General features: G+C 51.2%; 1 protein-coding gene across 1 annotated transcript; it reads right to left on the reverse strand.

The window, feature by feature from the left end:
- Nucleotides 1-16,022: 16,022 nt before the first annotated feature.
- Nucleotides 16,023-21,552, reverse strand: ATP5MJ (ATP synthase membrane subunit j). Its single transcript, XM_014479065.2, has 4 exons — nucleotides 21,397-21,552; nucleotides 17,655-17,778; nucleotides 16,938-16,961; nucleotides 16,023-16,165 (listed from the first exon to the last, which is right to left on the reverse strand). Exons 2-4 carry the CDS (start codon nucleotides 17,776-17,778, stop codon nucleotides 16,131-16,133), a joined length of 183 nt encoding a protein of 60 aa, XP_014334551.1. The 5' UTR covers nucleotides 21,397-21,552; the 3' UTR covers nucleotides 16,023-16,130.
- Nucleotides 21,553-23,019: the final 1,467 nt, after the last annotated feature.

The following is a 23,019-nucleotide window of genomic DNA, read 5'->3' on the forward strand; positions in this document are numbered from 1 at the left end:
GTTGAGGCTTCCTCCTGTGGAGCTGTGTGACCTGCCCCGGGTCACGTCCAGCTGTGTGAGGGTCAGGGGCTGGGAGAGGGGCGGGCGGGACTGCTGAGTGTGGAGCACGAGGAAAGCGGCGGCAGCTGAGGGGAACACCGGGGCCAGGGCCCAGGGCGGAACTCCGCGGGCCTCCGCGGGTCTCGGCGAGGCCAGGTGGAGCGCCGGAAGTTGGCCGCTAGTCCAGCGGGAGCGCCGGAAGTTGGCCTCCGCCCGGAAGCCCGGGGACCCTCGCCCCGCCCCCCGCCCTCTTTGCCTGCGGCTCTGCTCCCCGCAGCCTCTCCTCCGCGGCCCTGACCGCCCGGGCCCGGCCTTCCAGGACACTCAGCCGGGCCAGTGGGTCCAGGTCTCCCCACGCCCTGTGACGCCAGCGCTGGGTGGCCTCTGTCGGGCCGGGGAAGGCCAGGCTCCCGGGTGTGGCCCGCAGCGCTTCCGCGAAGGCCCAGGTGCTAATTGGGGCGCGCTTCCCCTAAAGGCGGTAGGACGCGGGGAAGTGGCCTCCAGCCTCCCCCGGGCGCTGTGTCCTCCTGACTCACTGCTGGCCCGCCCGCCGGCCGCCGGGTCCCCAGACCTCAACTGAAGAACCTTGCCCTGTGCTCCCGGGATAGGCCTGCCCGGCTGACCCACTTCCCAGGCGTTTGGCTGAAAGAGGCCGGGGCGATCCCCAGGGCTTGGGGCGGCGTGGGTGCGGCTGGGGTGTGTCCTCGGCACGGTTTCCCCACCTGACCACCTTGTGCCTATCTCCTGGGAGGCCACCGCCCTGGTCACAAGGCCACTTGTGCCCAGCGGCCCAGGGGCACCGCCGGCAGCAGGCTGTCGCTCGGGTCTTCCTGAAGGGGTCCCAGAGAGGAGCGTCCCACCCCACAGGACCTCGGCTTGGCCTGCAGGTTGGGTGCGCCCCAGGCCCTCCTCTGCTTGCTGTATGACTGACCAGCTGCATCTGGCCCTGCAGGCCTTCTGAGCTACAGCGGAGACTGATCTGTCTCACGGGCTGTTACCTGGATCTGACTGCAGTCTGTTGAGAAGGAACGGGGCAGGCTGGCGGCAGGCTGCTGCCCTGGGGGCACTAGCATGCTGGGTCCGTCTGCATCTCGAGCAAGCCGGCTCAGTCCCGGTGAAGCCCATGGGGCTCACTTTTGGGGTTCTCAGTCCCGGTGAAGCCCACGGGGCTCACTTTCGGGGTTCTCAATCTGGCTGCAGAGGAAATCTCCTGGGAGAGCATTTAAATGTTTTTCCTTATGTGAAACATTGTTAATATTTTCCCTCAGGCTTGTTACAGAAGGAGACAGGATTTGTAATGAACATTCATATCCCCATATCAATGATCAACTCAATTCATGCCCATCTTGTTTTATTTATACTCTGCACAGTTCTCCTTACATTGTTTTGAATCAGGCAAAGAAAGTGTTTTTTCTTTCCTTTTTTTTTTTCCAAAGTACAAGTCCTAGACTGTCACCCCTAGGAATTTAATTGAGTCATCCAGGCTGGGGCCCAGAAAAAGTGTATTTTAGCAGCACTCCCTCTTGGGAGGTACAGAGATGCAGCTGGTGGGGGGCGGGGGTGCTCAGAGCTGGCAGATCTATGGTGCTGCCTCCAGGAGAGGCTAGGCGACACCGTGAGCCCCCAGAGGTGAGGCCCAAATGGCGTGTCTGGGTTTGGATGGACCACTCAGAGGGTGCGTGGTCCAGATGAGGGGAGAGACCACACATGGACAGGGATCCTGTCCAACTTGGACCTGAGGAGCCTTCAGGGGCTGCTGACAGCCCTATTGACCCTGTTCTCAGGGAGAGCAAAGACCGCAATGTGTAAACCCACTCAGAAAGGTTAGCTGGTCAGCCACAAGGCTGCATGTTCCCAGGGGACTGCGCCAGCCAGCTCCTATCTAAGGAGGTCCGGGCGCTGGCGGAGCTGGCCCACAAAGGATGCTTTGTTCCCTGTTAAAGTAAACACTTCCCCTGGATATTTACTCCTGGGACTTGAATGTAATATGGGGTGTAAGTTACTCTGTAACAGGAGACTTGATCCAGGCCACCAAGCTCTCCTGAACTAATTTCCTGGAAGAAAGGTAGCCCTCCGCCAGCCCAGGTGGTTATTAACCGCTCCCTGTGGTAGTCAGAGGAGCTGGCCATGGCTGTCCCCGGGGCCTCAAGTTCCCCCAGAACCCTGGTCCTGCGTGGGCCACCCTCAGCCTTCCCTGAAGGAGAGCAGAAGTGAGCAGGGAGTCCTCACTATCTGGGCAGTGAAACCAGAGGCTTAGCAAACTTTTTTTCCTCTGGGAGGTGAGAAACCTGTCTGTTCAGTTCCCACTGGGAGTGAATGTGAGCTGACCTGGGCTCCTGGCCGGAGAAGGGGGCACTGCAGATGCCCAGGCTGGCTCCTGGCGCCAGCGCCCAGCCCACAGCCACAGCGGCCGCCCCCAAACATGTACTTCCAGGTCACAGGCCTGTTGACATATTTGACACATCCACTGGGGGATTTACAAGTCAAAATTTTCAAAGCCTCCTCAGTGATGGAGTGAGAGGTGATGGCCAGAGCTGTCGTGAAGGAAAGCCACTTCCAGTCTCTGCTTGACACCCGATGTGAAGGCAGGTCACGTGCAGGCTGGCTGTGCCTGGCGGCCTGGTACGGAAAGATGGGCTGGGCCAGTCGGATGTCCCCCGCAGGTATCTGGACCAGGAAGAGAGGGAGATGCCCCGCAGAGGAGGGCAATGCAGGAAAAGCGTCACATGGGCCCCTCGTGGCACCATGGCTGTGTCCTCAGGCCGAGAGGAGAGGAGTGGGCAGCTCAGGCACCAGGGGGAAGACGTGCTGTGAGGCCTGGGGGGATGCGGAGAGTTTCCAGCTCCCAGAGCCAGTTCTGGTTCCAGGAGGCCCTGGGCCCCCCCGTGCTTTCCTGGGGTTTCCAGGGACACCCTGTCCCTCCTGGGCCGACATGAGTGGACAGGCCCAGTGAGAGCATTTGGGATGGACATCTGTGGACCCTAGCCCTGCTCTCCTTCCGGCCTGTCTGGGTTTACAGGAGGTGCAGGGGTGGAGCCGGGCTGGCCCCACACGGGAGGGCAGTTCTGGGCCGGTCCAGTGTGGGTCCAATGCCCACCTCCAGGGAAACACAGGTCAGGTCTCCCTGCTGCGATGCTGGCGCCTGGTGGTCAGTGTTGGGTGTTGGGTGTGGCCCACCTGTGAGAGAGTTCTGGCAAGCACAGAGACTGCGTGGGCGGGAGGGACCTCGGGAGGCTCTGGTCAGTAGCGACACTAGCTCCATCTTTGTTATATGCATATTTGACCACAAACCGGGGACTGGAAGATAGTTGGTCTCCCAGAGGGGACGGAACCAGGCAGGACCTCTGATGCCCAGCTTCATGCTCAAATCAGGGCTGGGAGGCAGACGACAGCCCAGCCTACTGCCTGGACGCACTGGGGGCTGGAGTGCGGACGACACCGGGCCCAAGGCCACCAGAAATGGAGTCTAGGGCCACAAGACTGACTGTGGCCCCCGCACTGCGGGTGGGTGGTGGGGCTCCCGGCCTTGGCCAGGAATGGGGGGCAGGGGAGGGAAGGGGGACAAGTGCTCGGACCTGCAGCTGCTCCCCCGGGACATCTGGGTGCTGAGTGGAGGGGCCCCGCATTAGGAAAACCTAGTGTGCCCGCTGTGACTCACTGCCTGGGCAGAACTGCAGGTGGCTGATGGCCCTGCCACAGCCTCTGCTCCAGGCTTCCTTCAGAGGTGGGCTCTTTCAAGGCCTTGAAAATTCTGTGATGAGAATCTCCTAAGACAGGGAAGCCTGGCACGCTGCAGTCTGTGGAGCTGCAAAGAGTCAAATATGACTTAGTGACTGAACAACAAAAACAACACAAAAGCCCCAGAACCACCAGAGCTGCCCCAGGAAGAGGAGCAAAGCCGGAGGCGCAGCCTCCTCAGACGTCAGACAAGACTTCGTGCTGCAGCAACCAAAGCCGCACGGCTGCTGTTCAGTTGCTAAGTCGTGTCTGACTCTTTTGCGACCCCATGGGCTGTAGCCTCCTCTGTCCATGGGATTTCCTAGGCAAGAACACTGGAGTTGCCTTCCTTCTCCAGGGGACCTTCCCGACCCAGGGATTGAACCTACATCTCCTGCATTGGCAGGCAGATTCTTTACCCCTGAGCCACCTGGGGAGGCCAAACAGCATGGTACTGGCACAAAACCAGACGTACAGATCAGTGGGACAGAACAGACAGCTCAGAAGTAAATCCACTCACTACGGTCAGTTAATCTTTGATAAAGGAGGCAGGAATACACAATGTGGAAAAGAGTCTCTTCAGCAAGTGGTGCTGTGAAAGTTGGACAGTTGCATATAATCCAAGAAGTTAGAACATTCTCTCACACCATACAGAAAAATAAACTCAAAATAGTAAAGACTTAAATCTAAGACACCATAAAGAAGAGAACATATGCAAAACATTCTGTGACATAAATCATACCAATATTTCTTAGGTCAGTCTCCCAAGGCAACAGAAATAAAAGCAATAAGAAATAAATGGGACCTAATCAAACTTACAAGCTTTTACATAGCGAAGGAAACCATAAATGAAACAGAGAGACAACCTACGGGCTGGGAGAAAATATTTGCAAATGATGCAACCGACGAGGGCCTAATTTCCAAAATATACAAACAGCTCCTGTAATTCAATAACAAACAAAAACAAACAACAGAATGAAAAATGGATGGAAGACGGAAATAGACATTTCTCCAGAGAAGACATCAAGATGGCCAATAGGCAATGAAAAGATACTCATCATTGGTAATTATTAGAGAAATGCACACAAAAACTGCAATGCGGTGCCAACCTCGCATCAGTCAGAATGACCATCATCAGAGTCTATGGGGACTTCCCTGGTGGTGCAGTGGCTAAAACTCTGTGCTCCTGGAGTAGGAGGCCCGGGTTCAACCCCTGGTCAGGGAACTAGATCCCACACGCTGCAACTACCGGTTCGAATGCCACAAATTAAAGATCTATGAGCCACAGCTAAGACCTGGCGCAGCCAAATAAATATTAAAAAAAAACACCCATGGATGGACCTAGAGATCATCATACTAAGCTAAGTCACAAAGAGAAAGACAAGACATCACCTATACTGGAATTTACAATATGACACAGACGAACTTACGTATGAAACAGGAACAGGCTCACAGGCACAGAACAGTCTTGTGTTTGTGGTGGTGGGGGAGGGGGGAAAGGAGGGGGAGGTTGGGATTAGCAGGTGCAAACTATCCCACAGAAAATGGATAAAGCAACAGGGCCTCCTGCAGAGCACAGGGAGCAGTGTTCAGCATCCCGTGATAAAACCACAGTGGAAGAAAATACGAAAAAGAATGCATACATAACAGGCACTTTGCTGTACAGCAGAAATTAGTAACACTTTAAATCAGCTATACTTCAATAAAACTTAAAAAAGAAAAAAGATTGCAGGGCCAAAACCTCTCGGAGAAGAGATTTAGGCAGGACACCTGGCGATGCCTACCCGTGCTGCGGGAGGAAGGGCCTCTAGGTCCCACGCAGCTGGGACACCCTGGGTTAAACTCCGAAGAGCTTTTCCCCTTGGAGGACTCGGTCTTGAACTGGATCGTGGGCACTGTCACTGTCTCTCCAACAGAGGGCGCAATTCCCAGGGCTGCTTCCCCACCGGACCCCTGAGCGCTATGGTGATAGGAGCCCCTTTACATATGTGACTATAGACTTTGCTGTGTTTATTCTGAGTACATTTTGCTTCCAAATCAACCCTAAGTGAATTGTTTTGAATTCAACCTGTGACTATAGTGAAACCTATCCACTGAAATGAAGAGAAAGGAAGTTTTAGTCATGAAAAGCTGATAAAATGTTTTAGGTTTATTGATAGCTCATTTACTTCTCAGCTTTGCCAGCTTTCGCCGTTTGCAAGTTCACACGTATCTTAAGTCTGCATCACTGGGTAAGGATTACATACAATCACCCCCTTCTTTATTTTGTGAATGTGCACTTCTAAATGCACATGTATACTTAAATTTCAGGACCCCTCAAGTATTTTAATATTACTTTTGCATCTGAAAAACCCACATCATCTCCATCTGCTGGGACACGCTTTGCTCAAGTGAAGCTGAATGGAGGCTGAACTCATGGGATTTGGCATGCCAGCCTCTTTGGTTCATTCACTGAACCACATCTTTATTTTTTGAAGGGGTCTGACTAGAAATTTTAAAATCGTTCTTACAGCTTTGCACGCGCGCTCAGTCGTGTCGGACTCTTTGTGGCCCTATGCACTATAGCCCGACAGGCTCCCCTGTCCATGGAATTTTCCAGGCAAGAATACTGGAGTGGGTTACCATTTCCTCCTGCAGGGGTTCTTCTCACCTCAGGGATTGAACCCAAGTCTCCTGCGTCTCCTGCACTGGCAGGCAGAATCTTTACCACTGTGCCACCTGGGAAGCCCGTAACAGCTTTATTGAGATATAATTGATGTACAATAAACTTCATGTTTAAAATGTACAATTTATGAGTTTTGACATACGTATATACTCGTCAAACCATCACTATAATCAAGGAAATGAACTCCTCCGTCAGCTCCAGTCTCCTCCAGCCCTTCGTGCTCCACCCTCCCACCGCAGGCAACCTCTGCTCTCCTTCATGTTGCTGCACATTCATGCATGTTTTCTGGAACGGATTGTAAGTGGAATCACACCGCATGTCTTCTTTCCTAGTTTTTTGGTCACTCAGCATAGTGGTCCAGAGACGGACCCATGTTGTGTGTATTGATAATGGATTTCATTGCTGAGGAATCATCCCTTGTATGGATATTCCAATTTATCACTCATTTGCTGATGGACCTTTGATCTCCCCTCCTCCCAAGTTTTGGTTATTATTAAGGAAATTGTTATGAACAATCATGTATATATACATTTTAGGATCTGCTTGGAAATTTCTAAAAAAGCCTCCTGGGGATTTGATTGAAATTGTCTTGAATTTATAGGTCACTTTGAAGATGCTTGACATCTTAACAAGACTGTCTTCTTATCTATGAGTGTGTGAAAGTGTTAGTTGCTTCTGTCGTGTCCGACTCTTTGCGACCCCATGGATTGTAGCCTACCAGTGAGAGTCATTTCCTAGGCAGGTTGATAGGGAGTCTAGGGGTCCCCAAGGAGAGAGGGGTCTGGAATTCTCAAGGAGGAAGAAAGGACAAACTTTTTTCTTTCTCCACATTCCTTAGGATTATATAACAATAATGTATCCTGCCTAAGGACAGTCTTTGGATTCAACCTTCTGTTACCTTAAAACGTTAATTATGGGAGTAGACCTGGTCTTTACAAGGATGTATCCTGCCTGAGGACAGTGTTATCTTAAAATGTAAATTATGGGAGTAGGTCTGATGAGGTCTTTACAACCTCCAGATAGTCTTTGGATTATATAACTTCATTGTTAACACTAGCAAGCGGGTACTCTTTCTGCCCCCTTCTGATGCCTATGTCAGAAGCTTTCTCTATCTCTTTTATACTTTAATAAAACTTTATTACACAAAAGCTCTGAGCGATCAAGCCTCGTCTCTGGCCCCGGATTGAATTCTTCTCCTCCGGGGGCCAAGAATCCCGGTGTATTCGCGTGATTCAACAACAACCTTTCACCAGGCTTCTCTGTCCATGGGATTCCCCAGGCAAGAATACTGGAGTGGGTTGCCATTCCCTACTCCATGGGATCTTCCTGACCCAGGGACTGAACTTGGGTCTTCCCAATTACAGGAAGATTCTTTACTGTCTGAAACAATCTGGGAAGCCAGGGAAGCCCTATCCACGACTACATCTCCTCATTTATTTGTCTTCATTTCTCTCAGTGATGTTTCATAGTTCTCACTTTCCAGGTCTTGCACATCTCTTATCAAATGCACCCACACATATGGCCTTTCCCCAGAACAGTATAAATGGCATTTAAAAATGCTTCATTTCCACTTGTTTCTTGCTCTGTTGTTCAGTTGCTGAGTCATATCTGACTCTGTGACCCCATGGACTACAGCATGCCAGGCTTCCATGTCCATCACCAACTCCCAGAGCTCGCTCAAATTCATGTCCAGTGTTTCAGTGATGCCATCCAACCATCTCATCCTCTGTCATCCCCTTCTCCTCTTACCTTCGGTCTTTCCCAGCATCAGGGTCTTTCCCAATGAGTCAGCTCTTCGAATCAGGTGGCCAAAGTATTGGAGCTTCAGCTTCAGCATCAGTCCTTCCAGTGAATATTCAGGGTTGATTTCCTTTAGGATTGACTGGCTTGATCTCCTTGCTGTCCAAGGACTCTCAGGCGTCTTCTCCAGCACCACAATTGGAAAGCATAAATTTTTGGTGTTCAGCCTTTATGGTCCAACTCTCACATCTGTATGTGCCCACTGGAAAAACCACAGCTTTGACTAGACGGACCTCTGTCAGCAGTGATGTCTCTGCTTTTTAATACACTGCCCATGTTTGTCACAGCTTTCCTTCCAAGGAGCAAGTGTCTTTTAATTTCATGACTGCAGTCATCATCCGCAGTGATTCTGGAGCCTGAGAAAATAAAATCTGTCACTGTTTTCACTGTTTGCCCAGCCATTTGCCATGAAGTGATGGGACCAGATGCCATGATCTTAATTTTTTGAATGTTAAGTTTTAAGCCAGCTTTTTCCCTCTCCTCTTTCACCCTCATCAAGAGGCTTTTTAGTTCCTCATTTTTTGCCATTAAAGTGGTATCATCTGCATATCTGAGATTGTTGATATTTCTCCCAGCCATCTTGATTACAGCTCGTAAGTCATCCAGACCAGCATTTTGCATGATGTACTCTGCATAGAAGTTAAATAAACAGGGTGACAATATACAGCCCTTGACATACTCGTTTCCCAATTTTGAACCAGACTCTTGTTCCATGTCTGGTTCTAACTGCTGCTTCTTGATCAGCATACAGGTTTCTCAGGAGGCAGGTAAGATGGTCTGGTATTCCCATCTCTTTCAGAATTTTCCACAGTTTGTTATGATCCACACAGTCAAAGGCTTTACTGTAGTCAATGAAGCTGATGCTTTTCTGGAATTCCCTTGCTTTCTGTACGATCCAGTGGATGCTGACAATTTGATCTCTGGTTCCTCGGCCTTTTCTAAACCCAGCTTGTCTATCTGGAGTTCTGGAAGTCCTTGGAAGCACTACTGAAGCCAAGCTTGAAGGGTTTTGAGCATTACCTTACTAGCATGTGAAATGAGCAGAATTGTATGGTAGTTTGAACATTCTTTGGCATTACCCTTCTTTGGGATTGGAATGAAGCTTTTCCAGTCCTATGGCCACTGTTGAGTTTTCCAAATTTGCTGGCATATTGAGTGCACCAGTCTAACAGCATCATCTTACAGGATTTGAAATGGTTCAGCTGGAATTCCGTCACCTCCACCAGCTTCGTTTGTAGTAACAATAATGTGGTTTTCTCTTCTTTTTTGTGAGGTGATACATCACATTGATCGATTTGGGTATGCGGAGTTATCCTTGTCACCCTGGGATGCGATCAGCTTGGCCGTGGTGTGTCTTTTATGTGGTGCTGGGTTCAGCTCACAGTATTACTTTTTGAGTGTGTTCAGCTTGGCCGTGGTGTGTCTTTTATGTGGTGCTGGGTTCAGCTCACAGTATTACTTTTTGAGTGTGTTCAGCTTGGCCGTGGTGTGTGCTTTTTATTTGAGTGTGGTGCTGGGTTCTTTTATGTGAGCTCACAGTATTACTTTTTGAGTGTGTTCAGCTTGGCCGTGGTGTGTCTTTTATGTGGTGCTGGGTTCAGCTCACAGTATTACTTTTTGAGTGTGTGTGGTCAGTCTTTTATGTGGTGCTGCCGTCAGCTCACAGTATTACTTTTGAGTGTGTTTTTGGCGTGTGGTGTCTTTTTATGTGATGCTGGGTTCAGCTCACAGTATTACTTTTTGTGTCTTTCTTTGTGTGTCTTTTATGTGGTGTTGGGTTCAGCTCACAGTATTACTTTTTGTGTCTTTCTTTGGTATCAGATGTGATTTCTCCTCTTTCATTTCTTGTTTTGTTTACTTGGGTCTTCTCTCTTTTCTTCATGGTGAGTGTTGGCCTCACTAAGCTCTTTTGCATACACCCTTCTGGTGTCACCAAGCTCTTTTATTTTTTTAAATTGAAGTATAATTAACTTACAATGTTGGGTTGGTTTCAAGAATATAGACAGTGATTCAGTCGTACATATACAGACATATTCTTTTTCAGATTCTTTTCCATTACCACTACACTCTTTAAATCATTACACATCTTTGTTGGTAGATGACAGGAATTTCTTGGAAGAATAACTGCAAGGACATTTCCCTTCCTGGCTGGAAGGGTCTGGGGAGGCCCAGATGAGGTGGAGCCTGTCACTCCTGTTGCAGATCCCTGTCCGCTCACGGCCCTGAGTGCCCTCCCGGCTTTGCCGCTCTACCCTAGGGCAGCCCCCACAACGCTGCTTCTGGGGGCCGGTCCCAGGAGGGCCAGGAGTGCCGGGCCTGCATGACCCCCAGAGTGGCCACTCCGCCATGGCGGAGGGTTGGCTTCTTCCTCCTCCAGACTGTATGCCAGGCCTGCTCCTTTCCACCTCCCGGGCTCTCCTGGGACACTTCCTCAAGAAGCCAGCTGCACCTGCATCCCTACCCAGGGTCGGCCTCTGACAAGCTGGCCTGAGCCTCCTGACACCTTTCGGGAGAATGTGACAGGAATCACAGGGGTGCCAAGGACAAGGCCCCGCACACAGGGACCTCGGCCTGGCCACCACGCTCTCCCCGACCTTCACAATACCTTCCTTCAAGTGATCTGACAGCCCAGCTCGTGAATTGGGGATATCATGACGACCTGCCAGCGTCCTCAAGCGTCCAGGAGCCTGGTGGAGGCCCGCAGAGGGGCTCCCGCCGGGACCTCGGGCGCAGAGAGGAGCGGCTTGGCCTACGGTGACGTCTGCCTGCTGTGAACAATGCCGGACTCAGAGCAGACACTGCCATCAAAGTGCGGCCGTTCTGCCTTTTGAAAAGCGCAGAAACCCAGTGGCCTCGAAACCCAGTGGCTTTTCCAGTGAAACCAGCACCGAGGCCTCCGGTGCTGCCCCCCGGGCAGCCGCAGCGGCTCCGAAGTCCACCCCGCGTGCCGAGGCGCCACTGGCCGTGGGGGTGGGGTCCTCCGTCGCTGGGCCTCCATGCCTAAAGACTCCGTTGCCACAGGCCGGCGGTGCCCTGAGCCCCCGGCACTGCCTCGAGGCCCCCACCCACCTTCAGGAAGGAAGGGGGGCCCTGCCCTCCCCCTGCAGACCCCTGCCCTCGAGCTCCGCACCGTGGAGCCCGTCGTCTAGGCGAGACGGCGCACTCGCACTGGACGGGGCTGCGGGTGCTTCCGAAGGCGAGCAGCTTTGGAGTGACCGCAAACGAGTCCTCTCCGCAATGGCTTCGGTCACAGCGGCAGCTCTCAGGATGGCGTCCTGGGGCTCCCGCAGTGGCGGCAGCGCCTGGGAACCGGAGGGAAATGCAGGTCCCCAGGCCCCGCCCCAGACCTGGCGCGTCACTCACCGGGGCGGGGCAGCGGCTGGGGCTTCGAGGAGCCTCCTAGCAGTGCGTGACTGCTGGGAAAATCGTAGCTTTCACCAGGTGGACCTTTGTCGGCAAAGTGATGTCTCTGCTTTTTAATATGCTGTCTAGGTTTGTCAGAGAAATACAACTGATTTTTTATTTTGACATTTGATCCTGCAGACTTGCTAAACACTATTTCATAGGGCTGGCGGCTTTATGGAAGATGACTTAAGGTTTTCTCCGTACGATCATGCTGTCTGTGCAGTTTTACTGCATCCCATTCTCCATGCATTTTTCACGTCTTTATCTTGCTCTGCTGGAATGGCCTGTACTTCCAGCCCAACACTGAATAGGAGTGATGAGAGCAGATCACCCCATCTTCCCAATCGTAAAGGGAAAGCAGTCAGTCTTACCACTGAGGATGACCTTCGCTGGAAGTTTTTTACAGGCACACTTACATTGTGGACGTCACTTTCTATCCTTGCTTAGATGAGAAACTTTACATGGATGGATGCTTAGTTTTGTCTCTTTTGTCATCTCTTGAGATGACTGTAGTTTTTCCTTGTTATTGTAACATGACGAGCTGTTTTTCCTTAGTTAAGCAAAGAACACCTTATTTCTGCTACACGTAACAGCATACCGCCCTAAGAAACAACTGCGATTTCAACTGATGTATAGTTGATTTACAATGCTAATTTCCATATGCATTCTTAACACATCTGCAAACCTCAACCTCCCATGCCATCCCTCCCCCACTACTACTTTAGTTTGGGCATTGTAACATGTATTAAAATAAATAGGTCAGCACGCCTATTAAAGAGCATGCCAGTGATTCCTACTCCCTGGAGAAAACCATGTTGGAGACAGACTAGCAGTCAGCTGAGGGCCGTGCTGTCTTTGTTCTTAAGATCAGTAGGCTCTCTGCTGTTTGCCAGATTCTTCTCTTGGGGGATCTGATCACATAACCTTAAGCCTAATCCTAGTCAAGGTTTCTCGGAACTTCCCAATCTAGGAATCAGATCGGGGTCTCCTGCATTGCAGGTAGATTCTTTACCAGCTGAGCTACCTGGGAATTCCTACGTCCCATTTAGTTTTGAATCTTAAACCTTTTTTAAACATTGGTCATGATTATTCTTTTTACTTTTGATGGGATTTAATTTGCTAAAATTTTGTTGAAGGCTTTGGCATCTATATTCAAGAAGGAATACTGGTCTATAATTTTTAATGTCACTCTCCTTTTCATTACTTGAGAGCAGCTGGTGCTGATCTCACAGAATGAGTTGGGCAGTGTTTCCCTGTTCTATTAAGGAAGAATTTGTGTACAATTGGTTATTACATTATTCTTCAAAATTTGGTGTGACTCACCAGGGAAGCCATCTGAGCCTGGAGTTTCTAGAGTTTTCAACTACAGATTAAACTTTTTTTAAGAGATATAGTGTTATTCAGTTTTCCCATTTCTTCTCGAGTGAGCTTTAGTGGTTTGTATCTCACAAGGAATTTGTCTACTTCATATACCCTGTAGAATTTTCTGGTCTTTTTGTGATATTCCCTTAGCCTATTTATTTATTGGCTAGGCTGGGTCTTCATTGCTGTGCGTGGGGTTTCTGTAGTTGTGGCCAAGTGGGGGCTACTTTTTGTCGGGATGCTTGGGCTTTTCACCGTGCTGGCTTCAGTAGGTGCGGCGTGTGGGCTCTAGAGCACAGGCTCCGCCATGGCGTTGCAAGGGCTCAGCTGCCCTGTGGCACACAGGTCTTCCTGGATTAGGTGTGGGACTGTGTCTCCTGCATTGGCAGGTGGACTCCTGTCCAATGGACCACCAGGGAAGCCCTCCTTGTCCTTTCAACAGCTTACAATCTATAGTGATGGCATCTCCCTCATTCTGGTTACTGTTTTTTCTCTTCACCACTCCAGCTAAAGGGTTTGTCCATTTTATTTATCTTCTCAAAGTACAAGCTTTTGCTTACGCTGAATGCCTAATGCAAACATCTGGTCCTACATGAGATACCAAGTGGAAAGAGGTGAGTTAGTGTCCTTCCCATAAATCTGGAATTTATGATCAGTCACCTTACAGCTGCTTTACAGCTCAACTGGGGTGCATGTACCCCTGAGATATACAATGACAAGTAAGAAACATGTGCCTCCTTCCAGAAGCTTCGAGGCTGAAACACATTGTTCAAAAGCAGCCCTTCAGATGCTGGAGCTGTGTTCTCCCCCACCTGCCTCAGGATCCCCCACGGTTCAGGGTGAAGAGCAGAGTACTAGACGAGGATGGGCAGCAGGTAGACTTCAGGATAAAGGGCCCCCTTGTGGCACCGTCTGAAAAAGAAACTGGCTGCTCTTGCTCGCAGCTGAGCTCGAGGCCCTCTCTGCTTCTGCAGAAGCCTCTCTGGTCAGCACCTCCTGAGAGCTGCTCTGAACACTCCCGGGGGGGAGGGCCCCTCCTCGCCCCCAGCACCGCTCCAGGCCGTCCCAGCTTGGTGCTCAGCGCCCACAGGAAGCCGGGCTGGCAGGGAGCACCAGCTCCCCCTACAGGCTGCCTCGGGCCCAAACAGCAAGTGGGTTCTGAGCAGCAATAAAAGTGCTTCTTTCTACAACCTAACTCCACGTAGGAGGCAAGGACAGGAACTCCCTGCGGGGACTTGCCTGCTGGTCCAACAGTTAAGACTGCACCTTCCAATGCAGGGTGTGAAGGTTCAATTCCTGGTCAGGGAGCTAAGATTCCAGCTGCCACATGACCAAAAACTCAAAACAAAACGTAACACAAACAATATTGTAACAAACTCAGTAAATAAATAAAAAGAAACCAGCTGGTTTATCTTCAGGGGTGGGTCCCTCCTCTGTGCATCATTCATGAGCCACAGGGCCCACTTCCACAGTCCCAACAGCCCCTCACCCCATTTTCCGCACAGGTTCTAGAGGAGTGGTAAGCATCTTTTACAGACTGTTTCCCCATGACTGTAACTACAGGAACCTGCACGCAGCAGAGGGGACCTGCTCTCAGGGTCCGCACACCAACGCCTCTGCTGACATCAGGGCCTGTTCCCAGGCCTCGCCTTCTTCTCCAGACAGAGCTCAGACTCTCGGAGTCCAAGTCCTGGTCCCAGCCCTGGCTAGCCAACCCTTGGCACATCACTGCCCCTCTCTCAGCCTCAGTCTCCTCTGTAATACGGGACTACAGCCCCACCTCACTCGGTTCTCAGGACTGAACGTGCTGATGGGCAGCACGGTGGGGAGTGTGGCTGAACGCTGGTGGTGGGTGCGTTTTTTGTATAGATCAGCAAAAGTGTGGTCCTGGGAACCTGTGAGGAACACAAGTTCTCAGGCTTCTTCTTACACTGAAGGAAGCTGGACATGCTGGGCTTGCTCGTCCCTCCTGACAGCCCTCCAGGGGATGCTGTCTCAAAACAGACGGCCCAGATGAGCAAATTTTAAAATGAGGTGCTTCTGAACTGCAGAGCTGACTCATCCTCTGGACGCAGTTATTGGACAAAATGCTATTCCTGCAAGAGAACGGAACCCTGCCCCCAGCTTCAACGCCAAGGCCCTCTGGGACTGTATGACACTTTCACGCCAGGTCCCTGTCGGAGCCAGCGAGGCTGAAACTGGGTTTTATCCCCATTTTACAACAGACACCAAGGCTCAGAGACCCCATTCAGAAGTGGCAGCCATTTCTCAGGCACTATCCATGGGCCTGGCTTGACACTAGTGCTGGAGAACAAAAACGCAGGGACGGTCACTGCCCTTCAGGCACGGCCACTGCCCTTCAGGGACGGTCACTGCCCTTCAGAGAAGCGGAGGTGGCCAGAGACCAGCCCGGGACCGGGCCGCCACGTCTACTCCACAGGCAGACACCCCCACCTGCGCTTCCACCCTGAGCTGACTGCTTCAGGATCTACTTTTTGAATGCAATTCTAGGGGTTTTGGTAATTGTCTTAGATGGAGAAAAACATTATGCAGCGTTCATTTGATATCAGTCAAGCTAAAAGAAGTATCAATCGATTTTTTTTTAATTATGTATTTTGCCTTGTAAGTGACTTCTGAAGAAAATCTTCTCTCAGAATCTCTCATTCCACCTAGTATGTGATTTAACACTGCCTTACCTCTAAAGCCTTTTACAGTTTGAGTAACACACGCTTTCCCACACCTCCTCTTCCTGAGCTCCACAGTAACCCTGTTAGAACTTCCCTGTTCATTTTCCAGATGAGAAACGGGAGGCTCAGAGAGGTCAGAGTACTAAGCAGCAGAATCATCTGTTTAGCAAACAGTTACAGACCTTGGGAGCGTGAGTGCCTAGATGTGACCCCCAACTCCTGCACTAACTGGGGTGCGTACCCCTCAGCCCCTCAGGGCCACTGAGGATGGCTGCACAGACCTGCTCAGGGTGGGGCTGGCACAGGGCGGGCGAGGGGCGCAGGGAGGGACTCGGGTGCAGACAGCGTGGGTCTCACAGGTATGTTTATTCAGGCTCGAGGGCAGCGGCATCTCAACACGGGGTCCCACGTTCCCAGAGCACAGCCAGGCCGATGTCCCGTCCGCGGAAAGCTGGTTAATGATGACCATGAGCCGGAGCGGCGCTGGAAGCTTTCCGAAGAGAAGCACAACGCAGAGACAGTTTAGGAGGGAGGGAAGAGCAGACTGCAGTCATCACACAAGCCCGCACTGACAAGCCGGAGGCAAGACCAGGAGGCAGAGAGAGGGCTATTTCTACGGCAATGTGCGTGGAGGGTCTGTGGAACCCACCTGGACACAAAGAGCGAGGGCAGGAAACATCTCCTCCCAAGCTCACGGGCCAGCCCTGCGTTTGTCTGGGACTCAGGTGGCTAGAGTTTCACTGTCATGTGGATGTGAAGTGAGGAAATGTCTGCACCAGAGTCCAAGTGGCGTTCCCAGGGCAGCCCGCTCGCACAGGCAGCTCCTGCGTCCCCACTGGAGCCCCAGCCAGCTCTCATCAACTCACTGCACTCCTGGGAGCTACACTCGCACAGGCAGCTCCTGCGTCCCCACTGGAGCCCCAGCCAGCTCTCATCAACTCACTGCACTCCTGGGAGCTACACTCGCACAGGCAGCTCCTGCGTCCCCACTGGAGGCCTAGCCAGCTCTCATCAACTCACTGCACTCCTGGGAGCTACACTCAGCCAGGGCTGAGCAACAGTTTTTAAGCTCGGTCTATAGGAAGCAGAACATCCGGCGCCTCTGCCTCAGCAGACCAGCGCTCTGCGTTCCGACACGTCCCCTCTGGGCCTGACCGCTCACTGAAGCAGCTGTCGGCTGCAATTCTCAATAAGGAGGCGCCTCGTCCTGAAAGGTGTGATGGTGTTTCTCATTCCCCACCCATTTTAAGCAGAAATCTTACCTTTCAAGGCTTTACTTCTTTTATCTAAAATAAATGGAAAGAAAAATTGGTCATACCAATTCTTTGCAAAAATGCCTTTAGCCAACTTATTGTCAAAATCATCATCTGGCTGAAAAGTTCATACCTTAGGTAATGCTGTTAAGTGAAGCTTTCAGAAAATAGTAATCCTGTAGTGCTTCAAAGCCACAAAGTGGAAAAAGTTTTACCACAGATGTTCTCTGAACAGGCCTCTTCACTCCCCACCACATCCCAAACTCCAGCCCTGCAGTTTAAAGTTCTCTCCTTTCTTCCCTCTCTCTTATTCGTACACAATTGGGCCTCATCTGTGCTCTACTGAGAACCAAGTGGATGCTTTGCCTCAAGCTTTATTATGAAAATGTTCATTCAGATCAGTGGGAAAGGTACACAGAATACTGTTTACCAGGACACTCTACCCTAAGTGTTTTAACCTGCATCTCTCAAAACTAAGGACGTCGCCTATGCACTCTGAACACTGCCACACCTAGGGAAATTCACAATTCCCTGATGCCAAAGTCTTGCTCAAATCTCTCTTATTGCTGACACAGCTCTTATACTCCCCATGTTTGAATAACGGACCACCAGGGTTTCTGGTGTGCCCTGCTGGTTAAGGGCCATAGTTTCTTTACAATATGAACTGTGATTCCTCTTGAAAGGATTTCCTTCCTGATCTCTAATGAATCAAACAAAGAAACTTACCAGCACTCCTGATTTTATAAACGATGTAGGCCATCAACCCCGTTCCTACCCAAATCTCCTGGTAAGCTTGGGTATAGTAGGGTTTCATGGGGATCCAAACTTTCTTAATAAGACTCTGAAGCATCTGAAAAGGAGCACAGTGGTTAAGTATTACCATGACTGCTGTTTCAATAAACCTAACTGCTAAGAGGTTTCCCTTTATTAAGTTTGAACCTATTTCTCAAACTATTCAAGCCTCTATGCCAGACCTGCTCCCCAAAGCCATTCCAACATCCACATGGGGGCTCCGCTCTCAACAGCTTTTCAAGCTCCACACACCGGCAATACCCCCCACCTTGGCCATCTGTGCACTCCGTCACTTCCCATTCCTCCAGGCCCAGAGCTCGCTCAGCCTGCAGTGCCATCGCCAGCCCGCCTCTGAAGGCTACCCTCCACAGTGTCCCCAAATTATGCCCAAAATCACACACTTCTAAAACTTTAAAACTAGTACATTTGCATCACCGTGTTAAGAGTTGTCGGCATTCGATGCTGAAAAAGAGCGTGGTGAGTTCCCTGTGACGGCAACACCAGGCTCGGGCTCACGCTCATCCAGCGAGCCTCAGTCCTTCTTCTGTTTGAGTTCGGCAGTGCTGAGACACACCCGACATATAAGCCATGCGGTGCTTATGGTGCGCGCCGCAGTGTGACCGACAGACGTGCGCCTTGTGGGTGGACTTCCCCCGTCCAGTTAGGTAACACACCCATCACCTCTTATTTTTTAAAGAGAACTTTCAGTTGTATTCTCTTAGCACACTTCAACTATGCAATTCAGTGTTATGACCTACAGAGTGCTGCATCATCCCAGTCTTGAGGTCTACTAACAGTAGAATTTAACAAATACAGAGAGCATGAGAGAACACCGTCACTTCCTAGGAGACGCAGTAATAACTTATTTAATCAATAAAATAATTACTGGATCTGATTAGGAAAAGCCATCACATTCTGAACTGACACAGCTCACCTTTATGTGCAGTTCTCAAAGTGGTGCTTTTGCTCATGTTTATAATTCACCAGATTCTAAAATCAGGTGCCCTCATTTTCATTTTAATAAGCTTTGCAACATCCAAGGTGATCTATTAAACTATCGCCACTCGAACCATCGTGAGGAACACCGACATCAAAGTACCTCTCATCTTACCAGGAAGCACTGCTCCGGCTTCAGTCAGCAAGGCCGCCCCAGTCCCAGCCCCAGGCTGACCGACGGTCACCCCGTTCCTTTCGCATGTCTACTTGGCTACACAAAATTTCACTTCAGTTTCCTCTGGTTTTCCGTGAGTGAAACCTGTATCGTGTGGCCATTATTCACTCAGCAGATGTGAAGTGTGCATGTAAGAGGTGGCAGGCACGGTTTCGGAGCTGAGACACGGGCTCCTAAAGAGCCAGGAGCTCCTGGGGGAACAGTGTCGTCAGCAGAGGCAGCACATGGGCCGAGACCCTGCGGTCAAGACGTGCCTGGAGTGGGAGAGCCCTCGGGAAGGCCACAGCGGCTGCGGGGGCTCGCACCTGGACCGTCCCTCTTGGCAGCTAACTTGAACTGTCCCGGTTTCCTCATCTCTAAAGCAGGGATAAACCGCACCCCCCCCCCGCCCCCCCGAGGGCTGTCGTGAAGACAGAGGTGCTGCTCTGTGTCACAGTACTTGCTGTGCTACAGCAAGTGTTCATACACACGGAGTCGCAGCTGTACTTGGGGCGGCGGACGGCCAGAGCTCGGACGGCCTTGGGGGCTGCAGCAGAGAACGCAGTTCTCACCCTAAGACTGTCACACAAACCTAGCACATGTGTGAAGCACTTTACACGCTTATTGCCTGCACCCCAGGAGGAAGCTGCCCAAGCTCACCCAGCTGGATCTGCGCTTCATGACTGAGGATCTGCTCTGAGGCCTGGCTCCCAGCTCTTCCCAGGAGAGCACAGACCCCAGCTGAGGCCTGGGCCTGGGGGCTGACGCAGCGGTGCCCTCACACGCCCTGTCCCCAGGCAGTACTGGGACGCTCCCTCAGGACACACGGCTCCAGGAGGCCAACGGCGCCACCTCGAGAGGCACTGAGAGCGCGCCACAGGGCGCAGAGGCACCTCTGGGGCCCCAGAGGGGAAGAGCTCAGAGGCGCTGAGCGTGCTCCCCTCCTCCCTGCGCCCAGCACTGACTGGAAGGAAGACCAGGGGGTTGGAAGCCTGTGAACCTTGGGTTCCTACATGAGTTCTGCCTGCTTTGCCCTCCACCTTGGCCAAGTCTGAAAGATGTCACTTCAGAGGTTTCCCTTTCTGTGAAGCACAGACAGCTCTACCTGCCCTGCTGGGCTCTCAATGGAATTTCAGGAGGAAACATAAAGGACCCTGGCCTGCCTGTGCAGTTGCTCAGTCATGTTCGACTCTTTGCGACCCCATGGACCGTAGCCTGCCAGGCTCCTCTGTCCATGGGGATTTTCCAGGCAATAATACTGGAGTGGGTTGCCATGCCCTCCTCCAGGGGATCTTCCCCACCCAGGGATTGAACCCAGGTCTCCAGCGTTGCAGGAGCATTCTTCGCCGTTTGAGCCCACCAGGGAAGCCCGGCCTACTGCCTGGTGAGGAATAAAAACTCAGTAAATGATCACAACAAGCTCAGAAGGAACCTCTGCAAAAGGCTAGCTGGCTGCAATAGTACTAAGCTCCTGGGGTTCTACAGAGGACTTAAGCTTAAGAAGATGAGGGCAAGGCCCAGGCCCATTAGAGGCCTTGGAGCAAGGCCAGATGAAGACCTAGAAGGAAAGAGCAAAGCAAACCAGGAAGGTCAAAGGCCCTAAGAACAGACCAAAATAACCTGTTTTCTGGCTCTTTTGTTCAAGGCCCAGGCCCCTGGCGTTCTCTCCTCACCTAAAACGATCCGAGACCGCTACAGGGCAGGTACGCTGCAAACGCTCACCTCCCACCTGCCTTTGGCTCAAGGGTTCCACGCTCGGTCGGACGAGTGCCCCGGAGGCCCCCTACTTCTGCCTGAGTCCACTCTGTCCAGCCACGTTTCCCAGCTCTGCGTGGGTTTTATTAACGCCCTTTCCTTCAAAGGCCCATCCTAGTCAAAGGCCAGATGGGAGTCCACTGTGCCCGGCTCAGTCTGCAGTTCCTGGCGCTACGTCAAGCAAACCGTCACCTGAACCTACACTGAAGACCGGAAACGTCTGACCCGTTGAGCCCGGACCAGGCTTCACAGGCTTAATGTCCGTGCAACTGCAGTCACCACCTCGGATCCCCTTCTGGTCCCCGCCTCGCCCCTCCCATGGCCTTGTTATACGTACAGGGTAGCTCCGGGAACAGTAAGCAGCGAGGAAACCTGAGGGGTAAGGCGAGAGGCCACTAGACGTGGCGCCGAAGTGCTCAGCTTGGATCCTGACTCCATCACTTACTAGCCCCGTAACCTCGGAGGAGGTGGCTGACTTTCATGGCCGAAGGAAAAGGCGTGGAGCGGCCTCGGCGTTACTCGCCAAGCACAGCGAACCCCGAGACGACCTCCCTTTACAGTGGGGGGCCCGCGGGGGAAAACGCGCGTGGGCAGCGGGAGCGGTTGGGCCCCAAGGTCAGCGGGGGTCGAGGTGCGGTTGTGGGCGGGCCGAGGAAGCTCCTGCCCGCGGCCGTGGGGGCCATACGGGGCCCCGGGTTTCCGCCGCCCGCGGTCCAGCCCTCACCATCCCGGTGGCCCTAAGCCAAGCGCAGGACTCGGCCACACACTCACCTCGGCCGAGGACCAGAGGCTCGGGAAGCCCCAACTCAGAACCGCCAACTCAGAAAGGTCACTCCGCGCGCAGGCGCCGCGCGGGGCCTGCCGGGAAGGTGGAAGGAGCGACGGTGCCCCTGGCCAGAGTGCCTACCTGACCGCGCCTGCGCACCACAGCGCCCCCAGCGGTTCGACCAGATGGAGGCCGACAGCACGAGCGGCGGGGGGGAGTGGCCGGGTTTTGTGTCATAATAAGGTGACCAACAGTCCGGATTTGCCCGGGAGTAGGACTTCCTGTGTTGCAACAGGGAAGGTCTTGGACAAAGAGGACGAGTTGGTCTACCTGATAACGGGAGTCTCTGCTTGCTGTGTTAATGGCCGAGAAGCCGAGTCTCCCACCTCTGGGTTTCTTGCCATTTCTCTTTGTTATCAACATTCTTGGTCTGCATGTTTTTATGCATCAATTCCGTGCATAGTAATTCTACACAATAGACAATATAAATAAAGACTTCCACAGGGACTCCAGACACTGGAGTTTTAAAACGTAGGTTTTAAAAAGACCCACGATTAGTATGCACAAAGAAACACAAGGCTGAAAAATTAAGCAGAGAACTGGAAATTGTAAAAAAAAAAAAAAAAAAGCAAGCCACTTAACTGACTGAAAAAGAGCCAAAAAGAAATTTGATTGATTTATAGCAACAGATTAGACAGTTGAAGAATCGCTGAATTGGAGGCTGGGTTAGAAAAAACCGTTGAGGAACACAGACAAAAGAGGAACAGCAAGAAAGTTTACCATAATATAACCGCCAATCTAGAATTCTGTGCGTGAGGAAATTAGCATTCAATAAAGAAAGCGAAATGACATTTTGGACCAACTAAGACTGAGGGAATAATCAGCAGTAGATCTGCGGATTAAAAAAAAAAGTGTTCATTATTCAGGCAAAAGAAAAGTGAGTTCAGATGGAAGAAGGGTAGGGAGGAGAAACAGCAATGAACCCGCTTCAAAGGGAAGAAAGTTTAGAATTAAATGAAGCTGTGCATCAAACTCGAAAAGCTTGTCATCTTACAGTATTGATGCTCAAAATGTGGTCTGGGGGTTTTCAAGACTCCTTAGGGGTCAAAACTTTTATCCATAATAATAGTAAGATGTTCTCTTTTTCATTAGAATCCTCTCACAAGTGTATGGTGGAGTTCTCCAGAGGCTGTATGACTTGTGATGTCACAACAGAATGAGAACCCAGCTGTCAGCCATTAAGGCAGGCATTGAGGGGTCTGTGGAAACGCAGACGTGTCGCTCTTCTCAAACACAGAAATTGGGGGGCAAACACAGTGACTTTTCTTAATTATTTGCTTTAACACAAAACAGTTTTATTAATATTATAAAATTAATTTAAAAATAAATAAAACCTTTCTCAGTTGTAACCCCTAAAAAAGTAGATAGAACCTACACAAAAAGCTCTCTAGGGTCTTCAACAATTTTTAAGCGTGTAAAGGAATCTTGAGACAAAGAAAAAGTTTGAAAAACAGTCTTAGAAAAAGAATGTTTTAGACTTATAATGAGTTAGAAAACTGCAGAGGACAAAAAGCACTTAGGAAAAACCTTAAGGAGTTATTTCAAGACAAATCATTTCAACTTAAAAC

The sequence above is a fragment of the Bos mutus genome, chromosome 21 (genome assembly GCF_027580195.1).
Source record: "Bos mutus isolate GX-2022 chromosome 21, NWIPB_WYAK_1.1, whole genome shotgun sequence".
NCBI classification, from domain to species: Eukaryota; Metazoa; Chordata; class Mammalia; order Artiodactyla; family Bovidae; genus Bos; species Bos mutus.